General features: G+C 49.6%; 1 protein-coding gene across 2 annotated transcripts in view; it reads left to right on the top strand.

The window, feature by feature from the left end:
• The window catches only part of Slc7a8 (solute carrier family 7 member 8), a 59573-nt gene extending 42969 nt beyond the window's left edge, over window positions 1-16604 (top strand). For both annotated transcript variants that reach the window (XM_036199186.1, XM_036199187.1), the window contains exons 4-11: window positions 746-871; window positions 2736-2889; window positions 3615-3738; window positions 5261-5364; window positions 10188-10284; window positions 12684-12833; window positions 14110-14287; window positions 14778-16604. In XM_036199186.1, coding sequence (XP_036055079.1) covers window positions 746-871; window positions 2736-2889; window positions 3615-3738; window positions 5261-5364; window positions 10188-10284; window positions 12684-12833; window positions 14110-14287; window positions 14778-14941 — 1097 coding nt within the window. In that variant the 3' untranslated portion in view covers window positions 14942-16604. The remainder of the gene's footprint in view (window positions 1-745; window positions 872-2735; window positions 2890-3614; window positions 3739-5260; window positions 5365-10187; window positions 10285-12683; window positions 12834-14109; window positions 14288-14777) is intronic.
• The last annotated feature ends 1980 nt before the right edge of the window (window positions 16605-18584 follow it).

Raw genomic sequence — 18584 nt, 5'->3', positions numbered from 1 at the left:
ATAACCCTTATCACAATTCACTGTCAAATCTCAACAAAACGTACTCTTTAAGAAGGCTAATTTTGAGCTGGCTGTGGTGGCACAAATCTGTAATTCAGACACTTCAGGAAGAGGCTGAGGCGGGAGGGCACAAGGTTTTTGTTTTTGTTGCTTGTTGCTTGAAGGTGAATTATTTACTTATTTGTTTGTTTATTTATTTATTTATCTATCTATTTATTTATTTATTGTTTTGTTTTTCGAGACAGGGTTTCTCTGTGCAGCTTTGCGCCTTTCCTGGATCTCACTTGGTAGCCCAGGCTGGCCTCAAACTCACAGAGATCCACCTGGCTCTGCCTCCCGAGTGCTGGGATTAAAGGCATGCGCCACCAGCGCCTGGCATGAATTTTATACTTTAAAAGAGTCCCTAACCCTTTGTTGCCCCAGAACCAGGCTCAGTAAGGCAATATCCAAGATTATACTAGCGGCTCAGGGTTCCCCCTGAACAGATCCTAACTGGAATCCTAAGTCCGTTCTGTACTGATCATGAATTAGCCTCCTGAGTCAGTGCCCACACGTCCCTGCCTGTCTGGCTTCTGGCCCTGGAAAAGGAATGCATGCTCTAACCAAGCTCTAATTTGGGGCATGTAATCCCCATTGTAACCTATCAAGCGAGCCAAAGTTTCTGGTCACTGGGGCTGTGGGTGTGATTGGGAGGCAGGAGCAGTGTGTCCTGCAGCCTCTGAGGGCTTGTCTGCTCTTCTTTCAGTACTGCTCACGTGGGTCAACTGCTCCAGTGTCCGATGGGCCACCCGGGTTCAAGACATCTTCACAGCTGGGAAGCTCCTGGCCCTGGCCCTGATCATCATCATGGGTGTTGTGCAAATATGCAAAGGTAAATGTGGGAGCCACAGGACTCCGCACAGCTCTTCACCCCTCGCGACACATCCTGAGATTTCCCTGGTGTGACTTAGACTGACTTCTGCTGTCCATTTCCTCGGTGTTAGGGATGCCCCACCTCCACTCCCATACTCCATCTTGCAAAGATCCATCTCTCCACACTTGCCTCAGGACTAACACAGCTAAGCAAGGGCCCCAGGGTGCTGAACTGGGGTGGTTATTTTGCCACAACCCTAGGGAAGTAGTTCCTTACATTTTCTGCTGTACTTTGTTAATTTCTTAAAATGAAGAAGCGAAGAGGAGAATTTTATATATTTCGATATTACTCATAATCTCCCGGGGTGGCGGAGGGAGAGCTCTACATTCTTGAGGCCTCTGCCAACATTCCCCATTGGATTTGATCTGTATTTGGTTTCCATGGGACCCGCAGCACCGCTGGGCTCTTGGAGAAAATGAAATGACAAACAGGAACACCTCCTTCCTGTCTGCCCACAAGCTCTGAAGGCAGAGGGGAGAGCCTGCAGACAAGAGTCTGTGCTGGATACTGCCCTTGATGGTTTTCATCAGCGGGATTAAGCCCTTTGTGTGGGGGCTGGGCAGGGGAGCCGTGGTGATATTGTTTTCAGGAGTCCCTAGGCTTAGGAAACATTATCCTGTCTTTTCAAAGATAATGAACCCTTCCTAACCTGATCTCAAGTCTTTCTCCTGCTCACTCAAATCTCCTGATTTCCTGTCCTAATGCTGGGTTACAGATGTCTAAACAACACAGCCAGTTACTCTGTTTTATCCCAACCTTTTTTAGTCAACAGCTGTGGGTATCTGTGGTGTGTGTGTGAGTGTGAGTGTGAGTGAGTGTGTGTGTGTGTGTACTCAAACCCAGGGTTTTGCACATGCTGGGCAAACACTCTACTACAAAGCTACATCTTCAGCCCAGAAAAAGAAATTATTTTATTTTATATGTATGAGTGTTTTGCCTGCATGTGAATATGTGTGCCATGTACATGCCTCGTGCCTGTAAAGCTGGAGGAGGGCATTGGACCATCTCAAAGTGGAGTTTCAGAGGGGTGTGAGCCACAATGTGGCTGCTGGCAATCAAACCTGGGTCCTGTGCAGGTACAGCAAGTATTCTGACTGCTGAGCCATCGCTCCTGAGAGGGCAGGTAAAAGGCTCTTTATTAAAGGACCCGGAAGGAGACCAGATATCCCTTAGGAAGGTATGGGCTATTGGCAAAGCAAGCAAAATACACTGAACAGACAGGATCCTGGAGCTCTGTGTAAGCTTGCATTGGAGTGGTGGTTGTTCCTTACACTTTCCTCATGAAAATACAAATCATATATTGAGGAAAGCTGTCAAAAGCTGGCCATTGAAGTCAGCCTCTCCACTTACATGAACTTTACTTCAGATAATATTGTCTTTCCTAAAAGGATGTCCTGCCAGGCATGGTAGCTCATACCTTTAATCCCAGCACTCAGGAGGCAGAGGCAGGTAGATCTCTGTGAGTTTGAGGCCAGTCTGATCTACAGAGTGAGTGCCAGGACAGCCAGGCCTACACACAGAAGCCCTGTCTCAGAAAAAAATAAATAAATAAGTAAAAATGAGAAAGGTCATTCTGAGATGTGCTTTGAACCTGAACCCTTGTTTGGACCCATGGTTCTGAGCTTCTGGGGTCTGAGAAGTTCTGGACCTGGGTTTCCCATTCCCGTTAGCTCTCCCTCTCTCACACAGTGGCTTCACTGAAGAGCCGACAAGGAGCTGGCATATCACCGCAGGGGAGGGCGAGACAATGTGTGGGGTGGCCAGGGGCTGCTGAGCCTGGGCTCCTGTCTCTGAGCTAGCCACCTGCCTGTTGTGTCCACAGGAGAATTCTTTTGGCTGGAGCCGAAGAACGCATTTGAGAATTTCCAAGAACCTGACATCGGCCTCGTTGCTCTGGCTTTCCTCCAGGGCTCCTTTGCCTATGGAGGCTGGAACTTTCTTAATTACGTGACTGAGGAACTTGTGGATCCCTACAAGTGAGTCAAACGAACCCAGCTCTTCTTGTCACTCTTAGGTCACACGGTGCCCACGGCTGGGGAAAGGGAGCGTAGATCCACTTGTTGCCCCAATTCTGGACGTGTCCTGATCTTTCATGAAGCAACAGTTCACTCCCCAGGAATTTGAACCACTTACTATCCACCTTGCTAAGAGGAGAGAAAGGATCCTAGGACTATCCCAGGGCAATTAAAAAAGTCAGAAAGCTGGGCCGGGCAGTGGTGGCACACACCCCTTTAACCCCAGCACTCAGGAGGCAGAAGCAGGTGGATCTCTGTGAGTTCAACACCAGCCTAGTCTACAGGGTGAGAGATCCAGGACAGCCAGAACTACGCAGAGAAACCCTGTCTCGAAACAAAACAAAAATAATAATCAGAAAGCTGTGCAGGACAGTGTGGCCTCTGTAGAGAAGGAACAGTTCTGGACATCTCAGCATTTTATCGGTCTGGGGCCAGGCCCTGCCTTCTGTCTTAAGGCTGCAGAAAGGGTGCATGGTCCAGATGTGAGTCAAGACGTGGTAAGGAGGAGTGAAACACGTTTCTAGCCTTAGCTGTCCCACTTCCTCTTAATTATCCTGCCTTACCTGAGTCAAAACCTGCCTCCCAGAGAGAGGACAAGCCAAGGAGCTGCAAGTCTAGGCCCATGTGGTCCCCTGGCAGAACACACCCCTGTACAGGCTTCCCTCTCACCTCCTCTCCCTCTACAGGAACCTTCCTAGAGCCATCTTCATCTCCATCCCACTGGTCACATTTGTGTATGTCTTTGCCAATGTCGCGTATGTCACTGCAATGTCCCCCCAGGAGCTGCTGGCCTCCAATGCAGTCGCTGTGGTAAGACATCACTCTGGCTCCCAGGCCTGGAATGCTGATGTAGATCTGCCTGCTTAGACCACTTGCTTTTCCCTGATCCAGCGCCTCATGGCATTGGAAGTCATCCCACCTCCTCAGGGTCAAATCTACATGTGTCCTCCCTCAACAGGGTATCTTCAAGTGCCCACGAGCAAACCAATGGCTGGGTTGGTTCCAAAACAGCTACCATGGCTTCCTGAGAAGTTGCCACCGAGTCTATATGGCTTTTGGTACTGAGTACTGTTTTACAGAACAAGTTCACTGACTCCTGGTCTAGGGCACTCTAAGCATGCAGGCTATGTAAGAAGACAGACAGACCGCTCTTCACAGAGACATATGCTTGCACAAGACATACTGATTCTCTGCCCTTTCTTTCTCTGGGGATCATACAAACTGATTGCTCTCATCAGGGGAAAGTGGGTATTGAATGGCCGAGGATGTAATTCAGTAGTGGAATGCTTGCCTAGCATGTGCAAGGCCCTGTGTTCCATCCCCAGCAACACACACACACACACACACACACACACACACACACACACACACACCCCTGATGTCTGAGGTAGGCCTAGGAGCCATGCTATACCTTCACCCAGCTTCAAACCAAACACTGGCATCGCTTGTCTCATCTTTGAAAATAAAGATGCCCTGCTCCTAAATCCAGCAGCCTCCCACACACAACAGGACATCGATTCTAGGTACCACCTCCCAGGCTCATCCTGTAAGCCTGGCTCAGAGACTCTAGCAAAGTCTCTGTATGTATACATGGATATGTACATGAAGACTCATCTATAAATTCACAACCATTTCTTTCTCAGCTAAAGAAACTAGCCAGTCTTTACGTACCAACAGAATCTGCTTCTGTGAATTTAGAGACTTGGACTGGGGTTCATCCCTATTTTATACCTGGGAAACTGAGGCTCAAGAATAACAAACTGAGGGCTGAGAGAGAATAGCTCAGTGGTAGAGCACTTGCCCAGCACAAGCAAGACCCCATGCTTGATCCCCAGCCCTAGAAATAATAATAATAATAATAATAATAATAATAATAATAATAATAATAAAATAATAATAAATAAAAGTATAAACCTTGTTCAAGGTGGTCCTAAGATTTGAAACTAGATCTGACTCTGAAGTCTATGTCCCTCCATGTACGGAGAAATCCATAGTGTACACAAGGTAGACTTAGAGCACCTGACTTCCGATCTTGGCCCCTCCATTCCCCCAGTGTATGATCTGAGGTAAGCTGTAGATCACTAAGTGCCTCAGTTTCTCATTCGTAAGGAAGGAGAAGTGTTAGTTCATTACTGTTATCACCTCCGTACCCTGGCCCACAGCATGTGTGACCTGTAGCTGTTCCTACAGCGGCATGGTAGTCCGCACCCGGGCTCTAGCCAGAGAGGATCAGCAGGGTAGATGAGAGACAGGCACCCCGGAAGTGAGGAGCAAGCTGGAATGGGGTCTTACCTCTTTCTCGCCGCCGCTCACTTCTTGTTTTCTTTCCCAGACTTTTGGAGAGAAGCTTCTGGGGGTCATGGCCTGGATCATGCCCATTTCTGTTGCCCTGTCCACATTCGGAGGAGTCAACGGCTCACTCTTCACCTCCTCCCGGTGAGTGCTCGCCTGAGCCCCTCCTGGGCCACTTCTCTGTGTCTGTTGCTCTGTGTGTATTTGATGGATTTGTCTGTCAGCAGGCGTCTGGGCAACCTCCTGAGTGGCGGCTTTGCAGGAGTGTGCATGTCAGTGTGTGTGCTGAGGAGGGAGTCTGCTGCTCACGGGGTGACCTGTGATATGTGATGTGCAGGTGGCAGCCCACCTTGCTTTGGCAGCAGGAGAGTATCTTGACTACATTCCTAGAGTCCTTCCCTCCTTGTCTAGACACAGGCTGCTACTGTCCAGAAAAAAAACCCTACTTTGAAAGGGACCAGAAGGATTCTTATGCTTGAAGCCTCTAGATTTGGCTTCCCATGAATGTCTGGAGCCAGAATCCACATGGGGTGAGATCCCTCTGAGTGTCCTGAGGATGTAGGACTACTCCCTACTCAGGAGGCAGGTGTTGTGAGAAGCCACAAGGCTGGGTAGAGAAGAAAAAGGAACTTTTGTCAATGAGAGAGCCGGTAGCCACAACCCCCCAACCCAGAATTCCTTGGGAAGCCAGAAACATGAGTGGGCCCTGGAATCTTGCCTGTCCTGGATCTCACTCTGTAGATCAGGCTGGCCTCGAACTCACAGAGATCCGCCTGGCCCTGCCTCCTGAGTGCTGGGATTAAAGGCGTGAGCCACCGCTGCCCGGCTCAGTCCCCTCTCTTATGTCCCTTCTTGCCAGCTCTAGAATGGACCGCTGGGTGTACAGAAGTCGAAGAGTTACCATTTATGTGGCCCATAGGGTTTCTGTGCCCTGGGAGCACAGTCCTATTCAAAAGATGAGCCTGGGCTCAGCTGTTTCCCAAGCCACCTATCACATCACAGAGAAGTTCCTGAGAGGTGACAGAGGTGCCCATGTTTTCAGGATCCAGAGCAATAAAGAGGGAGTCTGGGTATCACCTGTGCCTGAGGAGGACGCACACTCATGCCTAGCAACCTCGTGTGCATGTTACACTGGAGCCGCGGCCACCTGGAGGCCCTGGCAGAGGGCACGCAGTGGAAGAGCGGTGCCCCATAAGGCTCCCTGCGATCTGCTGGAGGAGAGTGGCTGGCGACAGTCGTTAGTGCGGGGGTTTGTCCCTGAGGCAGGCCACACAGTGGTCTGCATGCATGCAGCATAGTCACGTGCATGCAGGAGATGCCGGAGGCGTGGCCTCCCTTCCTAGGCCACCTCTGCTCACCTACCACTCTTCTCCTCTTCTTCCTCCCTCCTCTCTCATCCTTTTATGTCTTAGTTTGCATTGGATGGTCCTTGCTGAGCAAGCAGTGTGTGTGTGTGTGTGTGTGTGTGTGTGTGTGTGTGTGTGTGTGCACGCGCTGTGGTGTGTGTATGTATGTGTGTATGTGTGTGTGTGTGTGTATGTGTATGTGTGTGTATGTGTGTGTATGTGTGTGTATGTGTGTATGTGTGTATATGTATGTATGTGCGTGTGTGTGTATGTGTGTATGTATGTATGTGCGTGTGTGTGTATGTGTGTATGTATGTATGTGCGTGTGTGTATGTGTGTGTATGTGCGTGTGTGTATGTGTGTGTGTGTGTATGTGTGTGCGTGTGTATGTATGTATGTGCGTGTGTGTATGTGCGTGTGTGTATGTGTGTGCGTGTGTGTGTATGTGTGTGTATGTGCGTGTGTGTATGTGTGTGCGTGTGTGTGTATGTGTGTGTATGTGCGCGTGTGTATGTGTGTGCGTGTGTATGTGTGTATGTATGTGTGTATGTGTATGTGTGTGTGTGTGTGTGTATGTATGTGCGTGTGTGTATGTGCGCGTGTGTGTATGTATGTGTGTGCGTGTGTATGTGTATGTGTGTGTATGTGTGTGTGTGTGTGTGTGTGTGTGTGTGTGTGTATGTGTGTGTGTTTCTTGGTACCATCATTCCTCCACTGTCCCCTAGCTTGTGAACCTGACATGGGGCTGTCAGACCTGGACAGTTACACTTGGTCCTGGCTGTGTGTGGAGGAGGATCTGAAGGAGAGCCTGGCTGGCTATGTGCATGACGAAGCCCACGGAGCCCCCTAGGCTTCATGTAGTGCATGAGACTGGAAAGACCGTAGCATGGAGGAAGGGAGGGCTGCATGTGTCTGCATGACATTAGGGAGGCTGCCCTGAGTAGTCCGTGGTGACAATTGCTAGTGGGTTCTTGGAGTCACAGTCAGCTCCCACACTTCTGAGCTGCTTCTGTTAGCACCGTTCTGCCCTATATACAAGGCATGGCGCGCCAGTTCTCTTAGAATCCCTAGTCTGCAGGGTACAGTGCACACACCTCTGATCTCAGCCCTCAGAAGGCTAAATCAAGAAGGCCAGGACTTACAGGCCAGCCTGGGCTACATATGTCCAAGCCTGTGCACTGTCACACCGTCACACTGTCACCTTCCTCTCACCCATTAGGGGCCACATGCCCTAGAGAAAAGTAAAAGTAGATGGCTCAGCAGGTCAAGGCACTTACTGCCAAGCCTCATGTTCTGCCTTTAACTCCGGGAACACAAGTTCCATGGTGGAAATGGAGAAGTGTAGTTAGAGTTTTCCTGCCTGGCCCACAGTCGGGACAAATCTCTCTCACCTGCCAGGCCCATAGACGCTCAGAACCAACCAAGTAAACACACAGAGACTTATATTGCTTACAAACTGTATGGCCATGGCAGGCTTCTTGTTATCTACTTCTTCTATCTTAAATTAACCCATTTCTGTTAGTCTATACTTTGCCACATGGCTTGTGGCTTACCGGTGTCTTTACATGTTGCTTCTCATGGCAGCGGCTGGCAGTGTCTCCTCTCCGCCTTCCTGTTTCCAGCCTTCTCCTCTTCCTTGTCCTGCCTGCCCTATCCTTCCTGCCTGGCTACTGGCCAATCAGCACTTTATTTATTTTAACCAATTGGAGCAACACATTTGACATACAGATCATCCCACAGCAGAGAACTGACTCCCACAAGTTGTGTTTGACCTGCACAAGTGTGCCATAGATAGTGTATACACACACACACACACACACACACACACACATACACACATACATACACACACACACACACACACACACACACACGAGTAAATAATCGAAATTTTAATTTTAACTTTTAAAGAAAACAGATTATGAATGCTAAGATGTGAAGGACTGCGGACAGTCACACGGTTGTTTTTTGGTGGTGTTTTGTTTTGTTTTGTTTGGAAGAGGCATAAAGAGAAAGGAAAGGGGCTGCTTTGATGTTATTCTTTCCGTGAGTCTGTGCGTCTCTCTGTCTGTCTTCCCCACTATGTCCTTCCCCTCCCAAGGGTGTATAACCCCCTTCTCATTTTTCAGATTTGTTTAATTACCTTTAAATGTATATGACTTTCACCTGCATGTGTGTCTGTGCACTGAGTGCGTGCCTGGCACCTACAGAGTCAGAAGAGGGTGTTGGGTCCCCTTGGAACTGGAATTACAGTTGTTTGTGAGCCACCATGTGGGTGCTGGGATTGAACCCCGTTCCTCTGAAAGAGCAACAAGTGCTCTTAACCGAGGGTCAGCCCTCCAGCTCCCTCCCCATTTGTGAAACAGGGTCTCATATAAGGCTAGCCTCAAACTGGAAGTCCCCTCCCTCAGGCTTGGTTTGCAGGCCTGTGCCACCGTGGCCAGCTTAGGAGCACACTTTTGTAGTCTGCGTTTTTGTGTGATGTTATATTGTGAGCATGTTCTCATGGAATCATTTTCTTCAGAAACGTGATTTTGAGGGCTGAAGAGATGGCCCAGATTCAACTCCCAGCACCCACACGGCGGCTCAACCATCTGTAACGATCTGCCTCCTTCCTCTGGCTCCCACCAACACTGCATGCACATGGTACACAGACAGACATTCAGACAAACACCCAGACACATGAAGTCAAAATAAATAAAAATCTAAAATTTTTACTTCACAATTTTCCATCTAACAGGTATATCCTAATTTCTTTAGGCAATCTCACATTTTAAGCATTCAGGACATTTCCAGTTTGACTCACTGCCAGAAGCTTTTTGTGGATGGACCTTTCAGCACCTCTCTATTGGGAATCGAATGAGTAGTTCTATGGGCAGTGTATAAACAGTAGAATGCACAAACTTTAAGTGTGATTGTTAAGCTGGGACAGTTATAGACAGCAAAGAAGATGAGCTCAGAACTTCTGCTGACTCCCACAGGCCCCACCTGTCCTTCCCCAGTCCACGGCCCCTCCCCATTCCCACAGGAACAGCTCCTCTGAATATAATGAGAATACTTTTTAAAGCGTTGCACAGGTAGCTCAGAGCTGTGTGCCAGGGAATCAGCAGCCTCTTCAGGTGAGAAGGTTCTTATTTAAAGGACAAATGCAGCCAGGCAAAGGGACAGACTTTAATTCCAATATTCAGGAAATGGAGGCAGGGGGATCAGGAATTCAAGGTCTGTCTTAGCTACAGAGAAGTTCAGGGCCACATAGGCTGCACAAGAATGTATCTCAAAGAACCAAAAATAAAATAGAAGGGCAGAGAAGCTGTTCCCATTGCCTTGAAACATGGAAGTGGTTTGTACAGTGGCAGTACAGTGCCCTGAGCCAGCCAGATCATACTCTCAGTGTCCACGTGCCCAGTATCCATCCACTTATCCATTGGCTGCCTCTGGTCTGCCTGTGCCCGCGTTTGTGAACATAGGTCCTGGACTAGTGGGCTGGAAAGTGTGCACACAAAGGCAGGTCCTGGCTGGTGGAGGGTGCTACTCTGTGAGCCAAAGGTGGGCATGGATGAGAGAGCCTTGGCTTAGTGGTTCACAGGCTATCCCAGGCTGACCTGCTTTTCTCCTTGCCAGGCTGTTCTTTGCTGGAGCCAGAGAAGGCCACCTTCCCAGCGTGTTGGCCATGATCCATGTGAAGCGCTGCACCCCAATCCCAGCACTGCTCTTCACAGTAAGGACCCCCTGCGGCTGCGGGCCTTGCTCAGATCCTTCCCTCACTTTGTGTCTGCTTCACTGGGATTCACACTACCTGCACACATACCTGTCCCCCTTCCGGTCTAGCTCTGCATTTCAGTAGACCCTAGCTAAGCTAGCGCATGTGGCCATTGGCTTTGTGAATGTCAAGGGATATAATTAGAAAAGATCCGGAGTCTAAAACACCCACAACTCTCAGGCTGGCTCAGTTTTATTCTCCTGTCCTATAGAGTCAGAGTGGAAAGACTCGGGATGCCACAGCCTCACAAAATCGTGCCTCTGTTCCTGTCTTCCTGGCACCTGCTGCCACAGGGGTACAGCGCTGAGCCTGTCCATTAGCTGCTCACTGCACATGCGCACCCTTCTCCCCCACCAACACTTCCTGCCCTAGGGTACCCTGTCAGCCTCTTGGAAGACGCCATCAAAATAAATCTAGTTCAGGGCACATACGATAAGAAAAGACAGAGGGAAACCCATGAATTGAAGGTGGGGGGAAGACAGCTTTGAATGGGGGAAGAAATGGAGCAAAAAAAAAAAAAGAACAGAATCATTTAGAGCAGGAGTTCTCAACCTGTGGGTCGTGACCCCCATGTGTCGTGACCCCCATACGGTCACATATGGGATATCCTGCATATCAGATAGTTACATTACAATACATAACAGTAACAAAATTACAGTTATAAAGTAGCAGTGGTGGGGGGGGTCACCACAACATGAGGAACTGTATAAAGGGGCGCAGCGTTAGGAAGGTTGAGAACCACTGCTCTAGAGCTTTAAAGGAAGAAACAAAAACTTGTCCTCATTAGATTTTTTTAATTAATTGTATTTTCCTTCTGAATCTTGGATAAAAACATTCTGAATTACTTTGAGCCAGACATGGTGGCACACACCTTTAACCCTAACACTCGGGAGGCAGAGGCAGTCAGATTTCTGAGTTTGAAGCCAGATCCACAGGCCAACCAGGGTTAAGTAGAGAGATCTTGTCTCAAAACAACAACAAAACAAAACAAAAACTTATTTTGATCCCCAAGAGAGGGGGTCAGAAGAAGTCAAGGTAAGAGAGCTCACTGGGAGAATTCCAGAGTGTTCAGATGCAGGATGAGGGTCATCTTGATTGGACAGTTGCAGAGATGGAAGAGTATTCATCCTTCATAAGTCCCATGGCTTTTTCTCAGCTGTGAGTTGCAGTTCTGTGCCTACAAAGCAGGTACAGTGAGACTCTGGCCTGTTTACCTACTGAAATCCTGTCACCACCAGATCCCAGGGGAGAAGTAAGCCTTTCATTGGCCTTCACAGAGTATCGGAGGGTAGGAGTCTAGTGCATAATTAGTAGTGGGTGGTTCTCACATCAGCCTGACAGACGCTAGGCTGACGGTATCTGCGGCCATATCAGCTGTCAGGTGTGTGGAGTGCTCAAAGTGCACTCCAGGAATGCACAGCGCCTCTCCCCACCAGTTCATTCCAAGAGAGACACCAAGATGACTTCCATCAAGAAAATCTCATAGAGATCTTATAGATTTAAATGAATTTCTATTTGTAGAATGCTAAGGATCTGGCTATTGTTACTGTATGTTACTGTTTAATCTCCCCCTACCCCACCACCCCGGGTTTTCAAGACAGGGTTTTCTCTGTATAGCCCTAGCTGTCCTGGAACTCACTCTATAGACCAGGCTGGCCTCAGAATTTATAGAGATCCTTCTGCCTCTACCTCCTGCATTCTAGAACTGAAGGTGTACACCACCACCCAGCTGTCTAATCATTTTTTAATGAGGAAAATTAATTAGATCACTCAGTCAAGAGAAAATGATATTAAGAAGAACAAACCTTAACTTAGCAGTTAATGATCTCTCTAGGTGGTCAAGAGAATGGAAAGAAAAACATAGCTTGAGCCATAATGGAAAGTGAGATATGATGAGATATGATGAGATATGATGGGCTGGCCAGAGCAGAGTGGTAACAGCCTGCCAACCCAGGTACCCATTCTGAATGATTACTCCCCACTCCATAACAGTGCTTACATACTTTGATTTTAGCCCGGTAATAAGAAAGACGTTCTTAGTCAGACATGGTGGCCCACACCTTTAATCCCAGCACCCAGCAGGCAGAGGCAGGCAGATCTCTGAGTTTGAGGCCAGCCTGGTGTACAGAGCAAGTTCTAGGACAGCCAGGGCTACATAGAGAGACCTTATCTCAAAAAAAACCAGAAAGAAGTTCCTGGCAATAAAGGTGTTGCCCATCCTAGATTACTCAAGGTCGCTGTGAAGTCCCCTCTTGAAATGTCCACTACAAAATAGCACACCTGGCCTGGAGGGGCAGAACGTCCCCTCACCTGGGAACATCCCCTCCAGTCTCCTTCCTTTGCTCTCGCCTCCCTAGTGTCTCTCCACGCTGCTGATGCTGGTCACCAGTGACATGTACACCCTCATCAACTACGTGGGCTTCATCAACTATCTCTTCTATGGGGTTACAGTTGCAGGACAGATAGTCCTTCGCTGGAAGAAGCCAGACATCCCCCGCCCCATCAAGGTGAGAGGATCTGCCTTGAGTCCCTTCCCTTTTTCTCCTGCATCTAGGGCAATGCAGATGTTTGGATCTTTGTAGCTCTTGGCCATGTGTGCGTGGGACAGTCACTTCCTTTCTTTCTTCACTCCTAAATCTTAGCTTCTGGGTGGTTTTCAGGTTTCTCCTATCTGCCCTGCTCCTCCAGGATCAGGGTTCACTATACTATGTCTCTATCCCAAAGTGGGCCTCCTCTGTCAGCTTGTCAAACGGGTCTCAAGCACCTCCTCTTTCTTGAGGCTATCCAGTCCATGTCTACAGTCCTTGCTTTTCAAACTCCCAAGACCACACACAGTAGTAGGCTCCATGAACTTAGTGATTGCTACTGAAAACAAACCCAAGAAACCCTCATATTGTCTGTTCTGAGACTGCTCAGAACAAGATAGACCGAGTGCAGAGTTCTCTTGCAACTGATTAGAACCTGGAGCTATTTGAGAACCCTGTTTAAAAACAGACAAGATACTTCTAGAAGATTCTTCTGTCTGAGAAGGAAGGACTCGCCGGATCTCTCAGTTCCCCACTGACATTTTCACTCACATGAGAAAACCTCCTAGCGGAATGGAGAGAGAAAGGCATCTCCCCATTCTGAGAGGAGCACACAGGGAGTTAGGCAGCTGAAGTAGCTGCCCCTAGATCAGGAAGACCAAGGTACCCCTCACCTGTGATGAGCAAGAAGCCGAGCCTGAGGAGCTGATGCTTCCTTCTGAACAAAATACAGCCCAGGTCCTAGCCTGCTTTGTGCCCTGTTGGCTTCCCTGATCTCCTGGGACTAAGCAGTTTTCTCTTCTCTGATTGCTTGAGAAACAAATTGAGGCTGGTCCTACTGTGAGGGATGAGCATGGCCATGGTGCATCCAGATGAGGCCTGGCTTGGAAGCAGATGAGAAGATAGGGGCCAAAACCAGATCCAGGTCGTTTTCTTTCCACCTCTCCCCCTCCCGAAGACCTCTGCAAGTGCACACTCGCGTCCTAACCAGCTTCTCATCCCCTGGGCTTCTCTGGCGGCCATGGGCACTTAGATGAGTCATGAGGTCTTATCTGACCTCCCCTGGAAGGGACCTGAACAATAAAGATCCTTACTTCCCTGTTCCACTGCCCAACATCTCTTAATACAGCAGCTCTAAGAGCCTGAAGTGTGGCACACCGGGCTGAATGAAGCTCAGCCACTACCCTCAAGGATGAGGATGAAAAAGAGAGAGGGTACCCTCATCCTGAGGGACACTAAGAGCCCTTCTGTCCCACAGATCAGTCTGCTGTTTCCCATCATCTACTTGCTGTTCTGGGCCTTCCTGCTGATCTTCAGCCTGTGGTCAGAGCCGGTAGTGTGTGGCATTGGCCTGGCTATCATGTTGACGGGAGTACCTGTCTACTTCCTGGGCGTCTACTGGCAGCACAAACCCAAGTGTTTCAATGATTTCATTGGTAAGTGGCGCCTAGGGAGAGGGCCTCTTGGGAAGATACATAGCAGTCTAATGGGGGAGCCCTACCAGAACAGGAAGCCAAGGTTTACTTCACTTGAGTCCCTAGGGCTCCTGATTCAGGGCCAAGAATGACAGATGTCTTCCAAAGACCTCTAAGGAGAGAAGACCAGCTGGTACCCCCACACAGACCCGGGCGAGCCTACCAGCCATCCTCCAGCTCCACTACAGGCTAACTAGAGACCAGTAGAGACCCTGGAAATGGGGGCAGGGAGTCAGTGGGAGTCAGGGAGTCTAGTGAAAGGCTAGAGCCTTGGTGAATGAGAGGTAGCCATGAAAAAATGCAGGGCATGATTGACCAAGCTGGTCTCCAAAAGTCACTGGTTATTCTGAGGTAAAAGCGGAGGTGGAAGAGCTGGCCAGAGCTGGTCCAACTGATGGGGTCAGCGGCTCACTAAGCAATGACCTGATTTCTGTATTGTTTCCTTCCACAGAGTTGCTAACCCTAGTGAGTCAGAAGATGTGTGTGGTCGTGTATCCCCAGATGGAGGGGGACTCAGGGACAGAGGAAGACGCTGATGACGTGGAGGAGGAACAGCAGAAGCCCATGTTCCAGCCCATTCCTGTCAAGGACCAGGACTCAGAGGAACAGCCCTAGCCCTGAGGACTGCCATCCCTTTCACTGACCACTCCCTCCCTCCCCCATCCTTCCTGCCCTGCATCCCTGCCTAGGTCCCTCCAACACACACACACCTGCCTATACTCCTGCCAGGCAGCGGCGAGACCCGGGTGTCCATGATGACAAATTCTAAACACTGACCTTTGTACCCAAAGAACCTGCTTCTAACACCAAGACCCACAGGGCACCGGGGCCCGCGCACACTCCAAGGGTTTGAGGAGAGTGGAGGTGCCATGGGTACCCTACCAAAACTCATGCCCTTTTAGGGGTCACGGCCGCTTCTCCTCCCTAGTTCTGAGCCCAGGTGAAACTTCAGCTAGGAAGGAGGTAGCAGCCCCGGGGAGGTGGTTGGGCAGGACAACACCACCCACCGTCAGCTGGAGATGCTCAAATGCCTCCTCATTCACCGGGACCCAAAAGACAGAGGGTTCACATCTCCATCCTGTGTCACTACCACTCCACTGCCCAGCCTAGGCCCCCTGCCCAGAAACTTTCCCTTTCAGGATGCTTCCTCCCCGCTGAGCTAAGGACCAAGAAGGAGGACCACCCCACCCCCAGCTCTAAGCCAAGCTTGTGGAATACATAGGGGAAGGCTCAGAGTGCTATCCCTGCTCCTGCTCCTGCATCCTGTCCCCTCATGGTGCCAAAGCTCCCTGCAGCCAGAAAGGCTTCTTATGTTCAGTCTAATAGACATAATAGACACCTCTCTCTCTCTCTCTCTCTCTCTCTCTCTCTCTCTCTCTCTCTCTCTCTCAAGGGCAAAGCAACTCAACTACTCCCCCAACCACTGTGTGAAAGAGCAGTGGCCCTCTTATCATCCCAGCAGCTCTTCCCACCCACAACACTGCCAGCCACCATCACCCCTTGACGCCCCTGGACCTTGGCTCAAGAACCAGGCAGGAAGGATCCCCAAGCCCTTCAGGCCTGAAATAAAGAGTCAAACTAGCCTTAAGTCATCTCCCATCCAAGAACTGGGCCTAAAAATGCTCCCTTGTTCTACCCTTCAGGTCAGACCAGGTGTTAAATGCTTTCCCCGGAAGGAAGGGTGTTTTCCCTGCCCCAGAGGTGTTCAGCCCTCACCCTGGGGAGACCATATTGAGGAGGGGGAGGGGGTTGAAGGCTAGTTCCTCTCCCCTCCCCTGACTCAAATGATCCTACCACCGTCCTGCCATCCCATTGAGACAAGATGGAAAGACAGTGGCAGATGGCACTCCCTTTGGAGACCTCAGAAAAGCCCCTTCCGTGAGAGCCGCTGACCTGTGCTCTACAGGAAGGTCACAGTGTTTGCCTTGTCCTGGAAGCCTCTGTACCTGCTCTAAGGACAGGATCCTTAGGTCACAAAGCAGAACCCCAACCTCCATTCCATCTACTTAAACTGGAATACCCCTGGGCCTTTTCCTGGCCCCTGTCAGGTCTCCCAACTTCCCACCTACCTCACCTAACCCCTAACAGGTGAGAGGCTGGGTTTGGGCTGAATTATGGCCCTTCAGAGTGCAGTTCAGGCAGGCTATGGGGCCTCTGGGGGACCAGGGACCATCCCTCTACCCCTTTCTTCTCATTCCTCTGGTCTCTACGCACCCTGTCCTTGGATTATTATCTTTTTTTTTTTTAAAGTGGATGCCTTACTTTTTGGATAAATATTTTTGAAGCTGGCGTTTCTATTTCTTTTGGATTTTTTTAATGTATGGTGGTTTTGGGGGCAGAGCTAGACCCTTAATAATCTGTCACTGGGTTCGGTTAAGTTTTATTGGTTTGTTTTGTGGAGTGTTTTCTTTTCAAGTAATAAAATTTTAAATGGAAATGAAGCGATGATGTTAATAATCTGGTGACGCCTGTAATCCCAGCACTCAGTAGGCAGAGTCAGGCAGATCTCTATGAGTTCGAGGCCAGCCTGGTCTACAGAGTGAGTTCCAGGAACAGCCAGGGCTACACAGAGAAACCCTGTCTCAAAAAAGAAAAAAAAAAAAAAAAATCAGATGACTTCTGAATCAGCACAAATGGACATTTTTACTTAATCCCGAAGTCGGACCTCGTTCCTAAAAGCCTGATTGCTAGGCCTTTCAGCTGGCCCAGGGATGTGGAGCCTGTTCCTTCTAAGAACTACCTCCTATTCCCTTCTGTGGAGTCCTGAAGGGCGCCGAGATCCCTCTCTGTGTACCATCCTGAAATCCTGCAGACAAAGTAGAAAGTAGTCACTCTCCACCGTGGTCCAGACACAGGCCGGGGAACAGCACCAGGCAGTGATGGAGGCGGACCCCAAGCCTGGCAGTAAAGGCTTTGTGCACTGGTGAGAGAACCCCGGGGGTCCAAGGGTCTCTTGGAAGATGAGGCTTGTTCACCAGCTAAGCAGAAGCACCTTCCAGAGTAGTTGTTGGGAGGAGGATGAGGAGGAGGAGTGAGGAGGAGGATGAGGAGGACTATTGGGCCAGGAACAAGGGGGGGCGGGAAGGAGGAGTTAAGGTCACCTTGGGTGCTTACTTGGGAATTTGTTTTTACGTGTGTGTGTGTGTGTGTGTGTGTGTGTGTGTGTGTGTGTGTGTATGCGCATGCGCCACACAGCACATGTGTGGAGGTCAACAAACAACTTACAGGAGTTGGTTCTCTCTTTCCACCATGCAGGTCTGAGGGATCTAACTTGAGTTAGGGTTGGCACCAAGTGCCATTTTGCTGGCCCCTAGAAATTTTTTTTTTAGAATTAGTTTAAGAAAACAAACAAACAAAAAACAAAAACCACATTGGCCAGTCATGGGGGCATATGCCTCTAATTCTAGCACTCAGGAGGCAAAGGCTGGCTGATCTCTGGGAGTTCCAGGACAGCCAGGGATCTCCTGGTGCTTTGGAAAGCTGACTGGACTAGACCTAGTCCTTGCTTTTCCCTTCATCTCTGGACAGCCCTCCAGCAGCCTCTCCTGGGGCACCATCATTATTCCAGAGCCAGCTCTGCTGGCAGACTTAGGAGCTATAGGAAGGAGGAGAGTGAACAGCAAGACCCTACCCTTCACCACCCGGGAAACTGAGGCACAGGCACCTCCACTCCAAGTTTTAGCCTGGTATCAACACTCCTGCTTGCGGCTGTCCTTCCTCCAGACAGGCTGGAGGTTTGTCATCCTCAGAGGCACGAAGCCAGGATGTGCAGGTGCTGGGCTGAGGGTACCCTTGGACAAATCACTTCACCTGTTTAATGTTTTTGGACTAGCATTTGGGTAGGATTGGACTTGATCTCAGTTTCTCAATCTTCTAGCTCTTAGTTATCTCAAAAGCAGAGGATGACAGTCCTCTAAAGGTGGCCACCCTCTAAACCTCACGTCACCCTTTTGAACCCCCATTTCTCTTCTCTGGCCTCACCAACGCTCCTCCATGTTACCCCTTGTTCTGGTGTGGTCAGTCCTCCCCAGCTCCCTCTTATGTAAATGGAGACAATGTCAATGGATTGCCTCTCCCCATATAAAGTGACACTGATGGTCTTCAGCCTGGTCCAACGGCAGCTGTGGGTCTCTGGAGCAGTACACATTTCTTCCCAGCCTGAGCCCTTCTGTCTTAGTCCTGGTGCTGGCTTTTAGTGCTAGGACGTCCCGATGTTTTGAGGTTAGACACTATTTCTTCTTTAGATGCTTTGGGAGCC

The sequence above is a fragment of the Onychomys torridus genome, chromosome 9, assembly GCF_903995425.1.
Source record: "Onychomys torridus chromosome 9, mOncTor1.1, whole genome shotgun sequence".
In the NCBI taxonomy this organism is placed as follows: domain Eukaryota; kingdom Metazoa; phylum Chordata; class Mammalia; order Rodentia; family Cricetidae; genus Onychomys; species Onychomys torridus.
Note: the sequence above shows the minus strand (reverse complement) of the source record. Positions and strands in the feature narration are given on the sequence as shown.